Source organism: Mytilus trossulus, chromosome 4 (genome assembly GCF_036588685.1).
Source record: "Mytilus trossulus isolate FHL-02 chromosome 4, PNRI_Mtr1.1.1.hap1, whole genome shotgun sequence".
Taxonomy (NCBI): Eukaryota; Metazoa; Mollusca; class Bivalvia; order Mytilida; family Mytilidae; genus Mytilus; species Mytilus trossulus.
In genome coordinates, this window is record NC_086376.1 from 40,057,154 (window position 1) to 40,075,761 (window position 18,608).

The 18,608-nt window shown below is 31.7% G+C and overlaps 1 protein-coding gene across 1 annotated transcript; it reads right to left on the reverse strand.

The window, feature by feature from the left end:
* Window positions 1-496: 496 nt before the first annotated feature.
* LOC134715285 (probable ATP-dependent RNA helicase DDX56) lies at window positions 497-18,603 on the reverse strand. Its single transcript, XM_063577386.1, has 17 exons — window positions 18,470-18,603; window positions 14,538-14,699; window positions 13,858-13,938; window positions 12,957-13,030; window positions 12,116-12,286; window positions 9,791-9,881; window positions 9,273-9,337; window positions 8,005-8,109; window positions 7,061-7,132; window positions 6,397-6,513; window positions 5,667-5,786; window positions 4,250-4,350; window positions 3,723-3,796; window positions 3,187-3,276; window positions 2,403-2,508; window positions 1,510-1,610; window positions 497-736 (listed from the first exon to the last, which is right to left on the reverse strand). Exons 1-17 carry the CDS (start codon window positions 18,536-18,538, stop codon window positions 665-667), a joined length of 1,671 nt encoding a protein of 556 aa, XP_063433456.1. The 5' UTR covers window positions 18,539-18,603; the 3' UTR covers window positions 497-664.
* Between the last annotated feature and the right edge of the window lie 5 nt (window positions 18,604-18,608).

Below are 18,608 nucleotides of genomic sequence, written 5' to 3' on the forward strand. Positions count from 1 at the left end.
CCAGTTGAAGGACTCCCCTGGGTCCAGGAATTTCTCGCTGCATTGAAGACCTATTGGTGACCTTCTGTTGTTGTCTGTTCTATGGTCCGGTTGTTGTCTCTTTTACACATTCCCCATTTCCATTTTCAATTTAATTTAACATGTAGTTATATAGATAGAGAGGCAGATATCTAATCTTAAATATGCAAAAAGGGAGCTGATTTACTAATTGTCCTTGAACATCATTTCTACAAACAACTAAAAAACATAATCCTTGATTTTGCCTTTTGACTGTAATGGGGCATAAAGACAAATCCTTTACATTTTTGTAATGCACCTGACTGTTCAAAGAGACAAGTGAAGTAAAAATTATCCCTAAAATCTAGATTTTTCTCTTAACAGTATCAAAGTGGCAAACACATGTTTGATGTTCTTTTCATACAATGACAGCTGACAAAAGTGACTTTTTTAGGGTGTTACCCACAATTAATGCTAAGTGATGACACAAACTCATATATATGTTAGGATCACAAGAATTGCTCCACTGTGAGTGTGACCTTGTATTGTAAAACTATATGTTCTAAAGTATTTCACCCTTGATCCTAGAGATGAAATAAAGTTAAAAAAAAAACATTTACAAATTCACCATATATATACAACTCATTTTAAAGTTCATATTATTTATTTATTTCTTTCTCTTTTTTTTATTTCCAAGTCCAGCAAACTCAAAACTTTTCAAAGGATCAGCTTTCCTTTTCTACAAAAGAGAAACAAAAAAATGTAAATTGTATAAAATCACAGGCTTTTAGTATATGATTTCTGCAAGAATTCTTATAGAAAGAAAGCAATAAGATATTTCTACAAACACATCATTGTATCTTTATACATAATTGCTTTGTATGTTATATTTTTTCTGTTTGAATTAAAACACATCAAGATGATGATGATGGATGGCTGTCCAACATCCAGTGATAAATTAAAGGAATATTCATAATGAGAAAAGTTGTATGAACAGTCCTATGTTCTAGGCATAATACAGTCTGGTATTGAACATGTCACTTCACAAGTCTTACTAGAACACATTTCACATGCCTTGCTAGGACAGTTATATGAACACTCCTATGTTCTAGACCTAATACAGTGAGCCTGGTATTGAACATGACATTTCACAAGCCTTACTAGAACACATTTCACATGGCTTGCTAGGACACATTGCTGACTTTTCTTTGTACTTACTACTTAGAGCTGTGTTTTATTCTGAGAAACAGCAAAATAACAATTTTAAAGTCTTTGGTTGTATCATACCCATAACCTCCAACACTGAGGTGAGCACACTACCAAGCAACCACAAGGCAAAACAAGATAAGAAACATTATGTCTATTAACATAAAACCTTATTACTATACCAAATTAAAAACAAATTCATACAAACAGGATAAAAATTCTCTTTCATGGCTGACTACATAGCCATGTATCAATCTATAATTAAACATAATATGAAGTTCAGTTTTAAATGAAACCTAATCTCACCCTAAATTTCTTTTCAGTCTGTGTAGGGCCTCTGTTAAACTGTTTATTTCCTGATCTAGCTTGTCTACCTCTCCCACTCAAGTTTTTAAGTGTCTGTGGAACTATGTAAACATATAATAAACACTGTGTTACCATTATTTCTTGATGTAATAGATTACATTGACACTTTGAATTAATTGTATAGCATGGTATGAGTACTTAAAAATTAATCATTGTGGTTACTGATGGAAGGACCTTGAACCACTAGTAATAATGGAATAATTTCTAATAAAAAATATAGAAGGTAAAGTTGGTTTTCTTTAGCTTTACAACTTCTGGTATATGACTTAATTGTTTCAATTATCAGAATCTTAAACTGAAAATAAATATAACAGAATAAGTTGGTTAGCCAAGCACAGCTGGATACAACTGCAGATGTCCAACCCTGGACACAATATTCACGCTTGATACAGGGTGAATTTGGATTATAATTAAATATTTGGCCATTCAGGTTTCTGAAACAGAATAACCGTAGTCAAAGATCTTGGAATGGTTATATGATTTTTTTGCTGTTGTGCAATACACCATGCATTCGCACAAAAATTTAAGTCATATACAGATGAAGTTTTTCTTGAATGATCACAAGTCTATATTCAGTTAACAGATTAATTTCATATTTAAATTTATATATTTCTGATGTAAAAAAGTAAATGTTGAAAGCTTACTACAGATTATGAAACTGAGCAATCATTTTTCTTATCACTCCTGATATCATCCATCAACTTTATATCAATCAGTTTGTTATTTTGTAGTGAGTCTTTCTCCAGCAATTACAATTTCCAATTTTTGATTTGTCAGCTATGAATTATAGTTTGAATCCTATACATAGAAATTACTGGTAATTGATTACTTACTAAGATAATCAGGAACATCTTTTAAATGACTAGAGCTTTTTACTGTGTGTAAACTTTTATCATGTCTCAGGACTTGTAAATCTCTTGGATTATCTTCAAAATAAGACTGCAAAGAAAATAAAGGAAATAATCCATTACAAAATTCTAGTCTTATTGTTTCCTTGAAATATACGTGTACTTTCTCTTATTCCTTTTTAGGTATAAATAATTCCAAGCTTTACAATAGGAATCATTAACTTCTTACAAAACAACCATTTTGATTTTGACATTATAAAACTGGAAATAATTTGTAATAACTTTTACACCAGGGAATGTTTGAGCAACATGTCATATTAGAATTAAAAGAAAATATTTGAGTATTAAAATGTAAAATGTGTCTCAATTTTGTAAATATCTCAAAAAAAAGCTTTCAGAAATCGCAATACACTGTGTTAGGTCCTATGATGTGAGTCTCAATTAGATTTTTTTTACTAAAACTTGTAACCACAGACTGAACATAACTGTTGACATAACAGATGAATGAATGTAGGATCACTGTTTTCCTTCTGTGACAAATGTTGTAGACTTGACAAAAAGCAAAATATTGTTAAGGGTTGTGCACCACTAAAGAAATCAAGAAGTCTTTCATCAAATCCAAAACAATGTTTCAAATATAATTCCACTGTGTAGCAAAATAATCCTATCCAATTTAAATGATCAAATAATCTTTCTTTTTTTAAATTAATAGGGTAAAGTAGCCTAAGATTATTTTAAAAGGCACAGAATGGACAATATTGTCACCTACCTTTAATTTCTGTGAAGTTAAAATTTCAATTTTAATTTCTTTTAATCTTGCTTCTCTAATAGCAACTTTAGTGACAGCCCTCATTGCATCCTAAAATATAAAATTAAATATTAGTTTATACTCATATAATTCTATAAATATATATTTGCACTCCTATTTAATAACTTATTAATCTATAGATACTATTTTTAAGAACTGTTACTTGTTGATTAAAACCTTGAATGTATGATACAGAACTAATGACCTATCTTACATTATATATATTCAAAACTAACAATGTATTCTTTGAAATTATAAACTAAAATAGGCCAAGGTCCTTGAGATTGAGTTTCCATAATCGTCCATATATCTTTTTACAGCTTGTACTGTTTAATCTGTGAACAAAAATTTCAAATACAGAACAAAAATCGTCTGAACTAGTATGTTTTAGGGGCCCTTTTTAGCTTGCTGTTCGATGTCAACCAGGGCTCCAGGTTGAAGACAAGTATCATTTGACCTTTAATGGTTTACTTGTACTTAATGTATTGATATCAAACCTTTGCTCTGTATTTAAAACCATCAATCTCCTCCATTCTGAAATTGTACGGCTTAAAAACATTGTCACCATCAGCTGAAATACAGTAAATTTCTCTTTAATTAAATAAATGAAACACTTTTACATTTTTATTATCCTTTTAAATGGGATTTCAATGAAATCTTTGAGGTCATGTGTTTGTTTAAGAAATAACATTATAGCTGTTTTGTGCATTTTTCCTTTGGTCTTTTTTTTGTGATAATTTTCATATTATGCTACTCGCTTGATTGGGAAAATTATCGCTAGAAATTAGGGAAGCACGTGTGTTGCTGATGAAATTGACATGAAACGTTGTCAAAGGTAAAATAGCAATAAACAGATAATCATTGGTCATCTCAACTTGATTGCTTTTCAATCTCGTTAATGATAATCTTTCACCAATTATAATGGATTTGAAAAGTGTCGTCCCATATAGTGAGTCTATAAAACTTTATATCAAATATTTTCAAAAATCTATAAATTTCAAATATAACAGTGCACAATACATACGAGTTGACTCAGCTAAAGCTTCTTCAACTTCTTCTAATGATTTCATTTCCTTCATATTAACAAATGACAACGCTGTTCCTTGGTTATCTCCCCTCGCAGTTCTGAAATAATTAGAAAGTGATCTACAGCTACAACTTGTATTTAATAATTTTAAATGGTTTACAAGTATAAATGTATTCAAAAGGAAACATACACAACTTTAAACCATTATTTTTGTGACTGGCATTATCCAGAAATTATTTAAAAAGTATTCTTACTGTTGTTATGGATAAAAACAGGAAAATATAGTTATCTCCTCCTTATTGTTTAAACATATTTCAGAACATACCTGGCCTAACTCATATAAAACAAGTGACTTGTGAAAAATAATGTTTATCTAATTCTTGAACCAATGCATGTATATATCATAAACTTAGTCTTCTGTGTACGATTTTATCATTTTTTACGCAACAATATCGTATAACCGTCATTTTTATTTCTCTCTCTTTCTGTTATGAAATGAAAATATGCCAGCTCATTAATTGTCGCTTTTGAAGCTGTAGTTTACCCATTGTCACCCAATAGTAAACATTCAACAAAGAAGCATGGATATTGAGATACAATCAGATAATAGTTAACTTCAGTGACATACATTTCCATGTGTATTGCAATCACCAGATTTTTACAAGAAAGGTCAGGCTAAGGTCACTTTGAATAAAAGAAATATTTCAGCAAATTGATTCCTGGAAGCAAGCAATTTAAATAAGTAAACTTCTTCTAAATGTGGACAAAGAAAAGATTTTTTTTTAGAAAAAAAGTATTTGTACAAAACTTTAATTATTACATCTATCCATTTTGTTATAAAAAAACACCATATGCATCGGTTTTTTTTAATTTCAGGTTTCATATGACTTTAAAATAATATTTTCTGTATAAAGAAGTGGAATAATTCAGAATAGGTAGAATTGTTCAAAAAGTAATAATTTTGGCAGTGGAGATAGCATTTGTATAGAATATTTTGTAAAACATCTATAGGGTGACAAATATGAAATGTTTCAAAATATAGTCAATCTATAAAGTTTGTTTATATCTGATGTTCAGTAGTTGGACTTTGTTTATGTAGTTCATAATCATTTCTTGTTTCTCATTTGTTGTTTGAATGGTTTTACACCAGTCATTTTTGGGGTCCTTAATAGCTGGCTGTGCGGTGTGAGCTAAGGCTCCGTGTTGAAGACCGTACTTTGGCCAACTTTGGTTTACTTTTATAAATTGTGACTTGGATGGAGAGTTGTCTCATTGCCACTCATATCACATCTTCTTATATCTATTTAGATTGAAAACTAAAGTCTTGTTGTTAGTTTGCTATCTCAATAACATAAAACCTTTATCTCATTTTCTTAATACTGTTTGATGAAACAATGACAAACATTATGTATACCTTCCTACTCTGTGAATGTATGTATCTACTGTCGCTGGGAAATCAAAGTTGATAACATTTGACACATTCTGGAAGTCTATACCTCTGGAAACACCATATTCTTTATCTCTTTTTATTTGTCTAAAAGTATAGATACTTAATGATTAGTATATGCTGTAAAAAGCTTTACACAGTAGATTCTTATAATTCAGGTCATCATTATACTCTTAATTGGTTTGGAGATAAAAACATTCAATCATCATTCGCTGACAAACAACACTATCATCCAGTTACAATTTGTTTAGTATGAGTGCAAGATTTCACAAAGGAAGAACTGTATCAACTGCCATCTCTAATCAAAACTTATAAGCATAAATGGCAAAGTCGCCTTTATCGAACTAAAAATGCCAAAAAATCCCACCACTTAAGGAATTGATAAGCTGGTTAATATTAATATCTATCCACAAAACTTTAAATTGTTCAAATATGAAATATTTAAACTTAACCCAAGTTATTCAAATATCACATGAAGTTAAAAGTTACTGTTTGTACTATTAAAACAAAGAAGCTATGAAATACCCTAGTTATGAGATTTTTCATTTGATGCAAAGTATTCACTTTTCTTGTGAATTGTTTTGCCTTTATTTTATGAAATACTTGCTTTACTTGGTTTATTGAGGATGTTTTAGGCAGGTTATCACTAGCTATAATCTTTATTAATATCTTCTATACTGTGACTGACAAAACTTACTTGTGCTTCTTTTTTGTAGGTTCATTTGGATTGGTTTTTGGATTCATCAGTAATGTTTCATCTGAGGCTACTATATAATCATACAATCCTTCATTATACTGTGTCACAATATGGCATCTGAAAGATGAAGATGGTATTGATTTCAGCATCAAATAATATTAAAGTTAAACTATTTGAGTGAGTTCAATGTACATTGGTGCATAAAAGTTATTTGCTTGTTTGTCTTTAGTAGCTATTAAATGCAAATATAACAAGAATGTGTTCACAGTACAAAAATGCCCCAATCAAGCTATCCTTTTCAGTGGAATGTGAAATTTGGGTAAAAACTCAAATTTGGCATTAATATCACAAAGATCATATCATAGAGAAAATGTGTACTAAGTTTAAAGATGATTGGTCTTCTTCAACTTCATCAAAAGGTGCACAAAGAATTATTATATATACACAACTGGATAATGTGTTATGGTTACAAGGAATTTTTGATTATTTTTGCTGTTTTGGTCTTTAAAAGTTAATGCAGTAAGAGCCATAAGACCTTAACTATTCTATTATATACATATACATACTATTTGATATTTCTGATATGTTAAGACTGGTACATGAGTATAAATGGGTTTTTTTTCATAAACATTGTTATATATTAATATCATATAATTAATATTACCTTGAGCTAACAGGAAGTTCTGAATTCAGCACACAACTTTTTATACCAAACTGTTCCAAAAATAACTTTAATCTGAAGAAAAGTATAAACTGTTAACATTGAATAAAAAATTCTAAAAATGTTGGCACATCGTTTTTTATTCATCCAAGATCATGGCCTAAATTTTTCTAACATCCTTTAGTGCAAGAAGCTTTTCCTTATGTTTTATGAGCATATTCACTTTCCTCCAAGCTCCCTATAAAGACAATGTATCTTAGTGCTCTTTACAACAAATAATTCCTCTCTTTGATCCCCTTTAAGAAAACCAGATATAAGCCATGTTCAAACTGAATGGAAATTCTACATATAACTCAAAAACATAGAATTTTTTTTACACTGTTTAGTATATTAGGTACCAGTTTCAGGATACACGTTATTTCTAAGACAAAAGTAAACTCTTTTGATACAAGTGTTATTGCAATAATGGCAAATATATCACAAACTTCAGTCAGTTAGCAGGGTCCTGGGTGGCATAGTAGTCTAAGTAGTTACTACTGTAATCACTAGCCAGTCAACACTGAGGTTATGAGTTTGAAAATAGCTTGTGCAGGTGCACTCGACTCAAATCTTAATTGACTATGATTGTCAGTTATCCTATCAAATGCACTCCGGCTTCCTCCTCCAATAAAAACTGGCCAACACGAAATCGCCCAAAAGCAGTGCTTAAAAGTGGCTCAAAACACCAAAAATTAAATCAGTCAGTAAGCATTTCAAATTTAAAAAGAATCACTGCCAGTAAAATTGAAACTGCATGATAAAATTATTTTCATGCGTTGCAATATAACCTTTTACCCTTGTACTCTATTTTGAACTGTAAAAAGCAAATACTTGTCTAAAATCTTAATTTCTAACAGAGTTCATTTAAGACTGGTTTCACTGTAATCTAATATATCAGTGCTACTTACTTATAACAACGATTTACATTATTTACAAATATAATAGACTTTCCTCGTACAAGTCCCAACTTTAATAAGGCACATATCAATGTAAATTTATCTTCTTCTTCACATCTACAAAGAGAAAGTTTATTCTATCAAATACATTTCTAAATTATATTTTTTTTAACATATTTGAAGAATGATGTAAAATCAATAATCAACAAATGGGTTTTACTCTACTGCCTACAACCCCACAAATAATTGTAATAGAATGTTACAAAGTCTCCCATAAATCGTCATTCCCATGATTGCCTGACATTGGGCAAATTCCAGAAAAAATGGGTTGGTAAAGTTATGCTTATGGGTAGAGATTAACCCTGCATGTCATTCAAATCTTCAGGGGACTCATCTTTTATTTCTTTGAGTTTGTTTTTTTTGTCCCATAGAAGATTATATATGGTTTCGGGATTGGGATCTTGACCACTTACAAGTTTTCAAATAGAAAATTTAATGCTTTAAAATGCAATTAAAACTGGAAGCTGAATAACAATGGATCCAATATTAACAGCTTCCCTTAACAACTAAAGGACATACATTTTTAGGCCAATATTAAAGTGAAAACATCCAAAAACTGTTTTGTAAAGAGAAAATGAAAGACTGGTTAACTTTTTTTCTCCCCGTGCGGGAATTTCTCGCTGCATTGAAGATCGTTGGTGACCTTCTGCTGTTGTCAGCTCAATGGTCGGGTCTCTTTGACACATTCCCCATTTCCATTCTCAATTTTATTAAATGAAATGATCTACATGTGTAGATGATGGTTCTTTACTTAAAGTGAAATATGGTATCATAAGAAATCTTGAAATTATAATTCCTTAACATCTATGTTTGGTGTCAAAAATTTCTTCAAAAGGAGTAACTAAGTAAACCTATGCCCATTAAATTTCTCCGGCCTAACTTACTTGATATGATACTGAGTCAGCTGTGATGATTCAGACCTTACTAAGCAAACCTATGCCCCATTAAATTTCTCTGGCCCAACTTACCTTTTATGATACTGTGTCAGCTGTGATGATTCAGACCTTACTAAGCAAACCTATGCCCCATTAAATTTCTCTGGCCTAACTTACTTTATATGATACTGTGTCAGCTGTGATGATTCAGACCTTACTAAGCAAACCTATGCCCCATTAAATTTCTCTGGCCAAACTTACTTGATATGATACTGAGTCAGCTGTGATGATTCAGACCTTACTAAGTAAACCTATGCCCCATTAAGTTTCTCTGGCCCAACTTACTTGATATGATACTGAGTCAGCTGTGATGATTCAGGTAACTGTGATTCTTCTAACTTCAAAATTACCTGAAAAAAATCGTCTTTAACTATAGCAAACACCAAACAAGTTCATCATGAAAATATGCTTACCTCTTAATGTATATTTTGGAGTCTTTAGATTATAATATAGCATTTCAATTAATTTTATAGTTTTTAAGATAATTTTTTTTGAAAATCAAAGAGCCAGCATAAATATTCTTGAGTTTGAAAAGATATTGGAAAGGTTAGAACATTTGCTCATGAAATATTACAAATGTTTTATTATGGGTCAACTTTCAAACATAAATCTAAGTTTTTAATACAGCAATTTTTACATATGAAAATAAATTTTGCATACAAATTGAGAATATTTTTTTTTAATAAGGAAAACACTTTAATCAAAAGCAATGAAATTCCAATGCTTTAGAAAACAAAGAGTTAAAAACAAGAAACTAGGTGACATAAAAAGTATAAATAACATATCTTTATTGTACAACTTACAGCATTATGAAGCACTAATTTCTTCAAACTTAATACGTCATCACTGAGGGTAGCTGACATAAGGAATGCTTGATATATCTTTGGAAGTTGTCTGAAATACAAATACAATTTCTTAATTATTGTGACAATAACTTCTGCAATGGTATATTAAGTGTCCTTTAAAATGATGTTGTGGTCAATCAAAAACATTAACCCTTACCATGCGGTGACCGTCTTTTGACGGGCGGACCCTAATAACCGTTATTTGGCTCCAATGGCGTTCCATACTTTTAGAAGTCCACTTTATGATACTTATTTTAAAATTTATGTATGTCCCGTCAACCTGAGGCTATCCATATTCACGTTTCTCATGTATAAGTAGCATTTTGAGCACAAATACGGACTTGGAAAAATGAAATTGGCTAAAACTCGGTTTTCTGGAGGGGTAGGCTTCACATCTGTATCTTACACAAGAAGTTCAGAGGCATAAAACTGGCAAAGATAGTGCAAACCCACGGCCATATAACTACTGATCATTATTATTAATGAAATACGCATAGGAAACAACTACTTCCGGTTTTGGGTCCATTCGAAGTCAAAAATCGGCAAAAATCGTGAAATTCGGTATTTTGGGTCCAAATGACCTTCTGTAGACTGATGAATCAAGATCAGATTCACTCCGATCTAACAACTGTTGTGGTCAATTTGTTCACTAGGGTCCACTCTACACGCAGGCTACAGCTGGATACCTGAACCAGCAACCCTGGGTCTTCTGGGTCAAGAGAAAGGGTGAAAAATTGGCAAAATTGACGCTTTTTGCACCTGAAGACCCTCTTTGGGGCAAATTTCCGCCAAAAAAAATTCCGCCTCCTCACCCCGACCACCCCACCCCGTGATCACCTATATTATATTTAAAGAATTCAATATGCTACAGCAACAGGGCTAAGCTCATTTGCATATAATTTGCATATTTTTGCAAATAAACGAAAATTAGACATTTTCTAAAAACAATTCCGCATGGTAAGGGTTAAGGACCTTGGAAAAAGAAACCAATTTTTTTCCAGTTTTAGCTCAAATTTGGATGTTTTTTCTTCTTATTATGGTTCAGAACGGGTCAGTAAGGCCTCCAGATACAATGATTAGTTCAAAAACGCTAAAAAAAAATTTTTTTTTTTTGAAGTTTGTTAACCCTTACCATGCGGTGACCGTCTTTTGACGGGCGGACCCTAATAACCGTTATTTGGCTCCAATGGCGTTCCATACTTTTAGAAGTCCACTTTATGATACTTATTTTAAAATTTATGTATGTCCCGTCAACCTGAGGCTATCCATATTCACGTTTCTCATGTATAAGTAGCATTTTGAGCACAAATACGGACTTGGAAAAATGAAATTGGCTAAAACTCGGTTTTCTGGAGGGGTAGGCTTCACATCTGTATCTTACACAAGAAGTTCAGAGGCATAAAACTGGCAAAGATAGTGCAAACCCACGGCCATATAACTACTGATCATTATTATTAATGAAATACGCATAGGAAACAACTACTTCCGGTTTTGGGTCCATTCGAGTCAAAAATCGGCAAAAATCGTGAAATTCGGTATTTTGGGTCCAAATGACCTTCTGTAGACTGATGAATCAAGATCAGATTCACTCCGATCTAACAACTGTTGTGGTCAATTTGTTCACTAGGGTCCACTCTACACGCAGGCTACAGCTGGATACCTGAACCAGCAACCCTGGGTCTTCTGGGTCAAGAGAAAGGGTGAAAAATTGGCAAAATTGACGCTTTTTGCACCTGAAGACCCTCTTTGGGGCAAATTTCCGCCAAAAAAAATTCCGCCTCGTCACCCCGACCACCCCACCCCGTGATCACCTATATTATATTTAAAGAATTCAATATGCTACAGCAACAGGGCTAAGCTCATTTGCATATAATTTGCATATTTTTGCAAATAAACGAAAATTAGACATTTTCTAAAAACAATTCCGCATGGTAAGGGTTATCATTATTATTTTTATGATATATTACCATTTTGAAATAAGTTTATTGTAATATTATTTTATGTGCCAAAGAACGTAAATTTCTGCAACATTCATATAAAAGTACACTTTTTTTTACATTCACTTTACAAATCAACACTGAAATGTTGTGAAGGTGACATTGTTTATATTAACATCATCTGTCAACAATATTTGTCTTATAATATTTGAAGTTTCCCTAACAAATAAGATTTCAAACAAATATAAGGAATAGTTATGGTGTCAGCTATTTCTCATTGAAAGGTTATCATATCAAAGTCCCCAAAAAGCATATGAGGGTTTTGGACAAATAACTAAAAATTTACTTCATGATAGCTTTAACATCATCCTCATAGCCAAAAGAGAAAACCAGATCTGCTTCATCAATAACAAGCATCTCCAATGTGTCTTTGATACTGAGATTACCAGCCTGTATGTGTGCCAGGATACGTGTAGGGGTACCAACAACTATATCGGGTTTCTCCATTAATTTGGGTCTGTGAAAATAAAAATAAATAAATCTTACATTATTTTCAATGCATATAAATTTATATGTTGTGCAATATTACATAACAGAGTTGGCAAAACAACAGATAAAAGTTCAATGTTGCCATTGTGTATGCTATTACATGTAATTTTAGGCAGCATTTGGTGTTGCTACCAACCAGGACTCTTTCTAGAAAGGGAACTGCTTAAACTTACAGAGTAACAGAGATCACTCTGCTCTTTTTTGAAGGGTTTGTGTAGTGGAAACTAGTTTTCTGTGCACCATTAGACTAATGTTTCAATGTTAAACTTGCAGAGTACCAGAGTTTATTCTGTTCTTTTTTGAAGGGTTTGTGTAGTGGAAACTAGTTTTCTGTGCACCATTAGACTAATGTTTCAATGTCTTTACATCTTTTTCAATTTGCGATTTTTGATTGCCTTCTTCCTACCTTCTTGTTTTTACAAGAGAGAAAGAAGTAACTTATTGAACACCTTGTAGATGTTCTAACCATGATAAAACATTTTTGTTTGTCAGCGAGGCATGGTGTTCAATAAACATATATAACTTGTTTTCATTTATGTTGACTTTTCCTTCACATGTATGTTGCTGTTTGAGTTCACTTAGTTTCTGGTTTGTTTGTTTTTTTTGCTCAATAAGATCATTATCATTTGTGATGTTACCTTTGTGTAAGCAGTGGAACTTTTGGTGAAACATCAACACATTTTATTTCTCTGGAACAACATGATGTCAATTCCTGAAACAGAAAGTAGAAATCAAATACTTATGAAATATGTCTATATCCAAATACTACATGTATAAATTTGTACCAACTGTAAGTAAAACTTAAATGAATGCAAAATTGACATAATACATGTTTTCATAAATACATGAACTCAATACTTTATTCTAATGCATAACATGAAACTAATTTTATGGTTATTAGGCAATAGCAAGGACTTATGTAGGTCAAAACTCTGGTAGAGATTTATAAAAGGAAATGTAATACGTTTTCTATTCAATCTTAAAGAGTACAATTTACTTGAATTTAGATTAAGCTCTGTAATGTTGGTGTACCAAGAATTTCCAAGAAACTAAAACTATAGAAATGTAATTTAAAACATGTACTTCTCTCATTTTCTAAACAATTTTGTTACATGATTAATTTCATCCCACCATCTACTTTATGTCAATTTTTGTGCTAGCTATAAATGGGTTAAAAGAGATGGTCATAAAGATATATGTAAATGTACACTAATGTTACATGTAACTCTAAACATACAATATATACTAACCATAAGATTTTTAAGTGTGTACATGTACACTAATGTTACATGTAACTCTATACATACAAGTACAATATATACTAACCATAAGATTTTTAAGTGTGGTCATGTACACTAATGTTACATGTAACTCTATGCATATACAATATATACTAACCATAAGATTTTTATGTGTGTACATGTACACTTATGTTACATGTAACTCTATAAATACAAATATACACTAACCATAAGATTTTTATGTGTGTACATGTACATTAATGTTACATGTAACTCTATACATACAATATATACTAACCATAAGATTTTTATATGCTTGGTGACATAACTCCTTAGAAGGGGTCAGGAAAAGAGCCTTTGTACACTGTTCTTTACTGGTCTAAAAAAGAGATATTGAGAAAATATACTGTCTTCTAAACTTTTTGTAGTACATACATGATACAGTATTCATATCTGTAAAAAAAAAATTAAGGGTGTAATTAAATTTATCAAGCACTAATATAAGTTTTAATTGGCTTGTACAGAAATTAATTAATATTTTAAATATATTACATACAGTATTTAATCTATTTCTCAGTTCAAGAAAATGCAAAATTTTTATGTTCCATACTACATAATCGAAAGGCTTTCCAACTCAAAGAAAATTGGGAAATAATTTCAGAGTTTACCTTACTTCATAACTTTTGTATATCGAAAACATTTAACTTGTCAGTTAAGTTGCTTTATTTGCTTTGAACCTGTATCATGTTTATTTTAAACTTATAGATTTCAAAGTACAGTGGAATCATTTATTTCCGTGGGTACCAAATTTCATGGACTGCAGAAAAACTTGTTCGTAAATATGTGATTTCATGGTTTTGCCAAAGTCTTTATAAAATCTAATATAAATTAGTTGAAAATTTGAATTTAAAGTTAACCTGTACTTACGAAAACTGGCATCAAAAGAATAATAAGAATCCCTAGAAGTATTATCATTACCTGTTTAGACTGTAATATTTTCTGCACAACAGGAATGGAAAATGCAGCTGTTTTACCAGAACCAGTCCTAGCCCTCGCCAAAATGTCTTTTCCTTCTAAAGCCAGAGGGATTGCCTTTTCCTGAATTGGTGTTGGTGTTGCCCAGCCTAAATTAGCAATTGCCTGTAAGTGAAAAAATATAAATTAATTCAAAACTAACCTATTGGTAAACAATGGGATATCCCTCCAAACTCATCTGCTATTACACAGTGCACTCTTCATAAAAAAATTCATACAAAAAAAAATATAATCAGTACAGGCAGACACTTATAATCTTGTGCAAAACCAGGATCAAACAGTACATAATTTCAAAATAGAAAAAGGAAAAATTATCTATAAATAAGGATACAAATGTTTTTTCACAAACATACCAGTGCCAGTAATTAGCATGATTATAAACTAATAAATTGGTTTATATAAGCTTATTTTTGATATTGGTTCAAATTAAAAATAAACATTGTGATAAATGACAAAAATTATTTTCTTGGATAAATGAAAATCATCAACATTGCAAACATCACAGAGATGAATTGTCAAGATATTCAGAAAGCTTTGATTCTGTAGCTGTGATGTTAAAATAATCTGTTGAATCCCAATGAACATGTAGCATATAGCATAGATAGTAAACACCAAAAAACTGACAGCTGCACTACAAAAATGCATAAGTTTCAAACAAATCACAGTATTTTAAGCAAAATATTAAAATAAAGACAGATATGTCCATTCATACAGAATGACCAAAATAAGAGGGATTTATTTGATGTGAAGTGTTCTATACGGTTTGTGAATATTGGAATGCAATGGTCACCATTTTGTATTACCCCATATACATTCTGCACCCTTCTGTGAATGTGATGATAACAAATACGAAGTGAATGATTACAAGTTTGATACACTGGCATCACTTTAAAACTTAGTTTGAAAGACATTTTATTGATATTATCAGACATAACTAGGACACAACAGCAAGCAGGCCAGCTGCTTGATGGGACTAAACACAACCTCCAGGTGCAGGAATTTCTCGCTACATTGAAGACCTGTTGGTTACCTTCTGCTGTTGTCTTTTCTATGGTCAGGTTGTTGTCTCTTTGACACATTCTCCATTTCCATTCTCAATTTTATTTAAACACATGTCAGTTTCTGTATCTTGATTTTATAAACTATGACCCAACAATTAATTCTCTACAATTAGGTTGTGTCAAGTCCCATCAATATTTATGTTCGAAACTTCCTGATTATCATTAAAACAAAAAACTTCTTGATAACTGATAAAAAATATTCATAAATTAATAACAAGAATGTGTCCCAAGTACATGGATGCCCCACTCGCACTATCATTTTCTATGTTCAGTGGACCATGTAATTGGGGTAAAAACTTTTATTTGGTATAATTAGAAAGATAATATCACAGAGAACATGTGTACTAAGTTTCAAGTTGATTGGACTTCAACTTCATCAAAAACTTTGACCTGAAGCAGGACAAACCAACAGACACACAGATTAGAAAAACATAATGCCCCTCTACTATCGTAGGTAGGGCATAAAGAGAAAACTAATCAAAACATCAGAATGTTGAGAAAACCTGAAACAATGACAGAGCATCAGATAAGAATTCACGAATTGGGGTTTTTACCCACCATTTTCTTATACAATTGGGTGATAAAGTTTTTTAATTGCATTATCAATTCCAATTCACCCCTCAGGTTAATATCAAATTGGGTTTTTCACCACCAAGCTCCTTAATGTATTGGATTTTTTCATCAACACAATATTGAACACTTAGGCAATATCAACCCTAGATTTTTTTCCATCTTAAACATATTTCTTTCTTTGTCATGTTTAATTAGCTGTTTTATTTGGTTTAGGGTTAGGGTTATTTGCTAGCTGTTTTATTTTGTTTATGCAATGAGGAGCAATTAAAGGTTTAATTTGTGTCCCGTTTCAAACCTTCTGCCAGTTTTGTATTTTCTCACAAAAACAGATATGTGTATTCACAAGCACTCGTCTTATACTCTAGGTCTTATACCTTCATATTATAAATTCTGACACCAGTGCCTGTGTGTGTATTTATAGATAATCGTTGATTATCTCAACGAGATTGATTTTCTTGCTTGAGCTGGTACAGGGAAAGTGAGTAAAGCAATCGAGTTGAGATGACCAATGATAATCTGTTTATCGCTATTTTACCTATGACGACGTTGTCAATTTCAAAGTCAATTTCGTTAGCAACCCAACGTGGTCTCGTTAGTTTCTAGCGATCATTTTTCCATATCAAGCGAGAAGCATGATATGAAAATTATCACAAAAAAAGATCAAAGGAAAAATGCACAAAATAGCGATAATCATTAATTAACAGTAAAATGAAAAAAAATAGTATATAAACTCTAATTATTCTTGAATGATTTTGTTATATTCAATTTACATAAATCTGGGTTTAGTTGTCTTTTATTAGAGCTTTTGGTTTCTGGTGCTTTATCATTATTCAATTTATTGATTTGGCCTTTCACTTTTTCCAACTGTTGAGCTGATAACCTTTTTGACGAAACCCCGTGTTTATTAGCAATGTTCTCGTTTAAATACTTACACACGCCCGTGCGTTCGATGGACGCTTCCTAAATACACTGGCTGAGTCTTGTTATCATCATTACTTTCCCTAAACTTTTCAAAAGATCTATTCAATATTTTTACCGGACATTTACTTTTGTTTTAATTCAATGTATGTTATGATAAATCCCGAGCAATGCGAAACAAATATGACTACATGACACACGCTAATTGGATAAAAGGCGAGAAAATCGAAACGATTTCAAAAACACGTGTACCTATTGAGCAACAGAAAACTCCAACAGGGACACATTTCAGGTACTTGATGCAGGGATCTATTTTTAGAACGAAAGGAAATTTCCAATTATAAATATTATAAAAATAGTTTACGCGACGACAGTAAATAGATAAGGGTAAATAACGCAAATGGTAGCCAATAAAAGGGTTGAGAACTCATGGTTTTGGCATATAATTGAGCTTTCCTTTGAATTAATTGGGTTATTGAACCCTGCAATGGGCAATTGCATTGGGTTTTTTATTATTTGTATTGGGTGCTCATGCAAATATGCAGCTTATCTGGAGCTCTGAATGAGATATGCGTACTAACTGCTTGATGATTTAAAAGTTGTAATGACTGATAAAATACAACTTTTTTATATATTTCTCATGTTTACTATATATCAAATATTATTGCCTATTGGATGACGAGTTGACAAATTGACTAAAATCAGTGCAGGTTTGACCAAATGTTGATTTGACCAGGTGCTGATTAGAATTTTTGTATGAGGGTTGGTATTCTTTTCGAAATGCATTTATTATCTTCTATTTATAATATTACTGCAACAATTTTTGAATTTTTCTTATAAATTTATTTTTGAAAATGAGGTGCCAGATTGAATTGGTTCCGAAATATCCAAAATGGGTGCCGAAATGTTCAGAGTTCAGAGGACTGGCTAAAAAGGTTTTTTTGCAAACTCTGATATATATTCGGGCTTCTAACCAATTTCAGTTGTCTGGCGGACCAATATGTCTTGATACCTTAAAACAAAAAGGGGGGGGGGGGGGGGGGGGGGGGGGGGGGGGGGGGGAGAAAAAAAAAACAATAATTTGACCATCCAATTTTAACACCTCTAATACATTGTTGTGAATAAGAAGATGGACATGGGTGTATTGAAACATTAATGAGACAGCAACATTGGCTATGCCGCTATGCTGTGGACTAAATTATTGAGTAACATAGTCGTGTAAAAAAAGCTAAAAAAGAAGCAATATATACAATTTTAGATTAACAATAGAGGTGCGACCGAATATTATATATCGTATATAAACTTATTTCATTTCATTTGCACCTTTAAAATTCTGTCATCCAACCCCATCTCATGGAAATTCAAGGTTTTTTCCTCATCAGGTTCTGACATCGTCTTTCTTGTTTTGATTTTACCGGAAGTACAAAAAACATGTGCTTCCTTTACCTTAAGTCTGACAGAA

Excerpts from the sequence above, each read along its gene's own strand:
- LOC134715285 (XM_063577386.1), bottom strand. The coding sequence starts at position 18,538 with ATGTCAGAACCTGATGAGGAAAAAACCTTGAATTTCCATGAGATGGGG. Across the intron at positions 13,031-13,857 it reads AAGCATATAAAAATCTTATG|GAATTGACATCATGTTGTTC; the intron begins GTTAGTATATAT and ends TTTCTGTTTCAG. Across the intron at positions 737-1,509 it reads AGACTGAAAAGAAATTTAGG|AAAAGGAAAGCTGATCCTTT; the intron begins GTGAGATTAGGT and ends TCTCTTTTGTAG.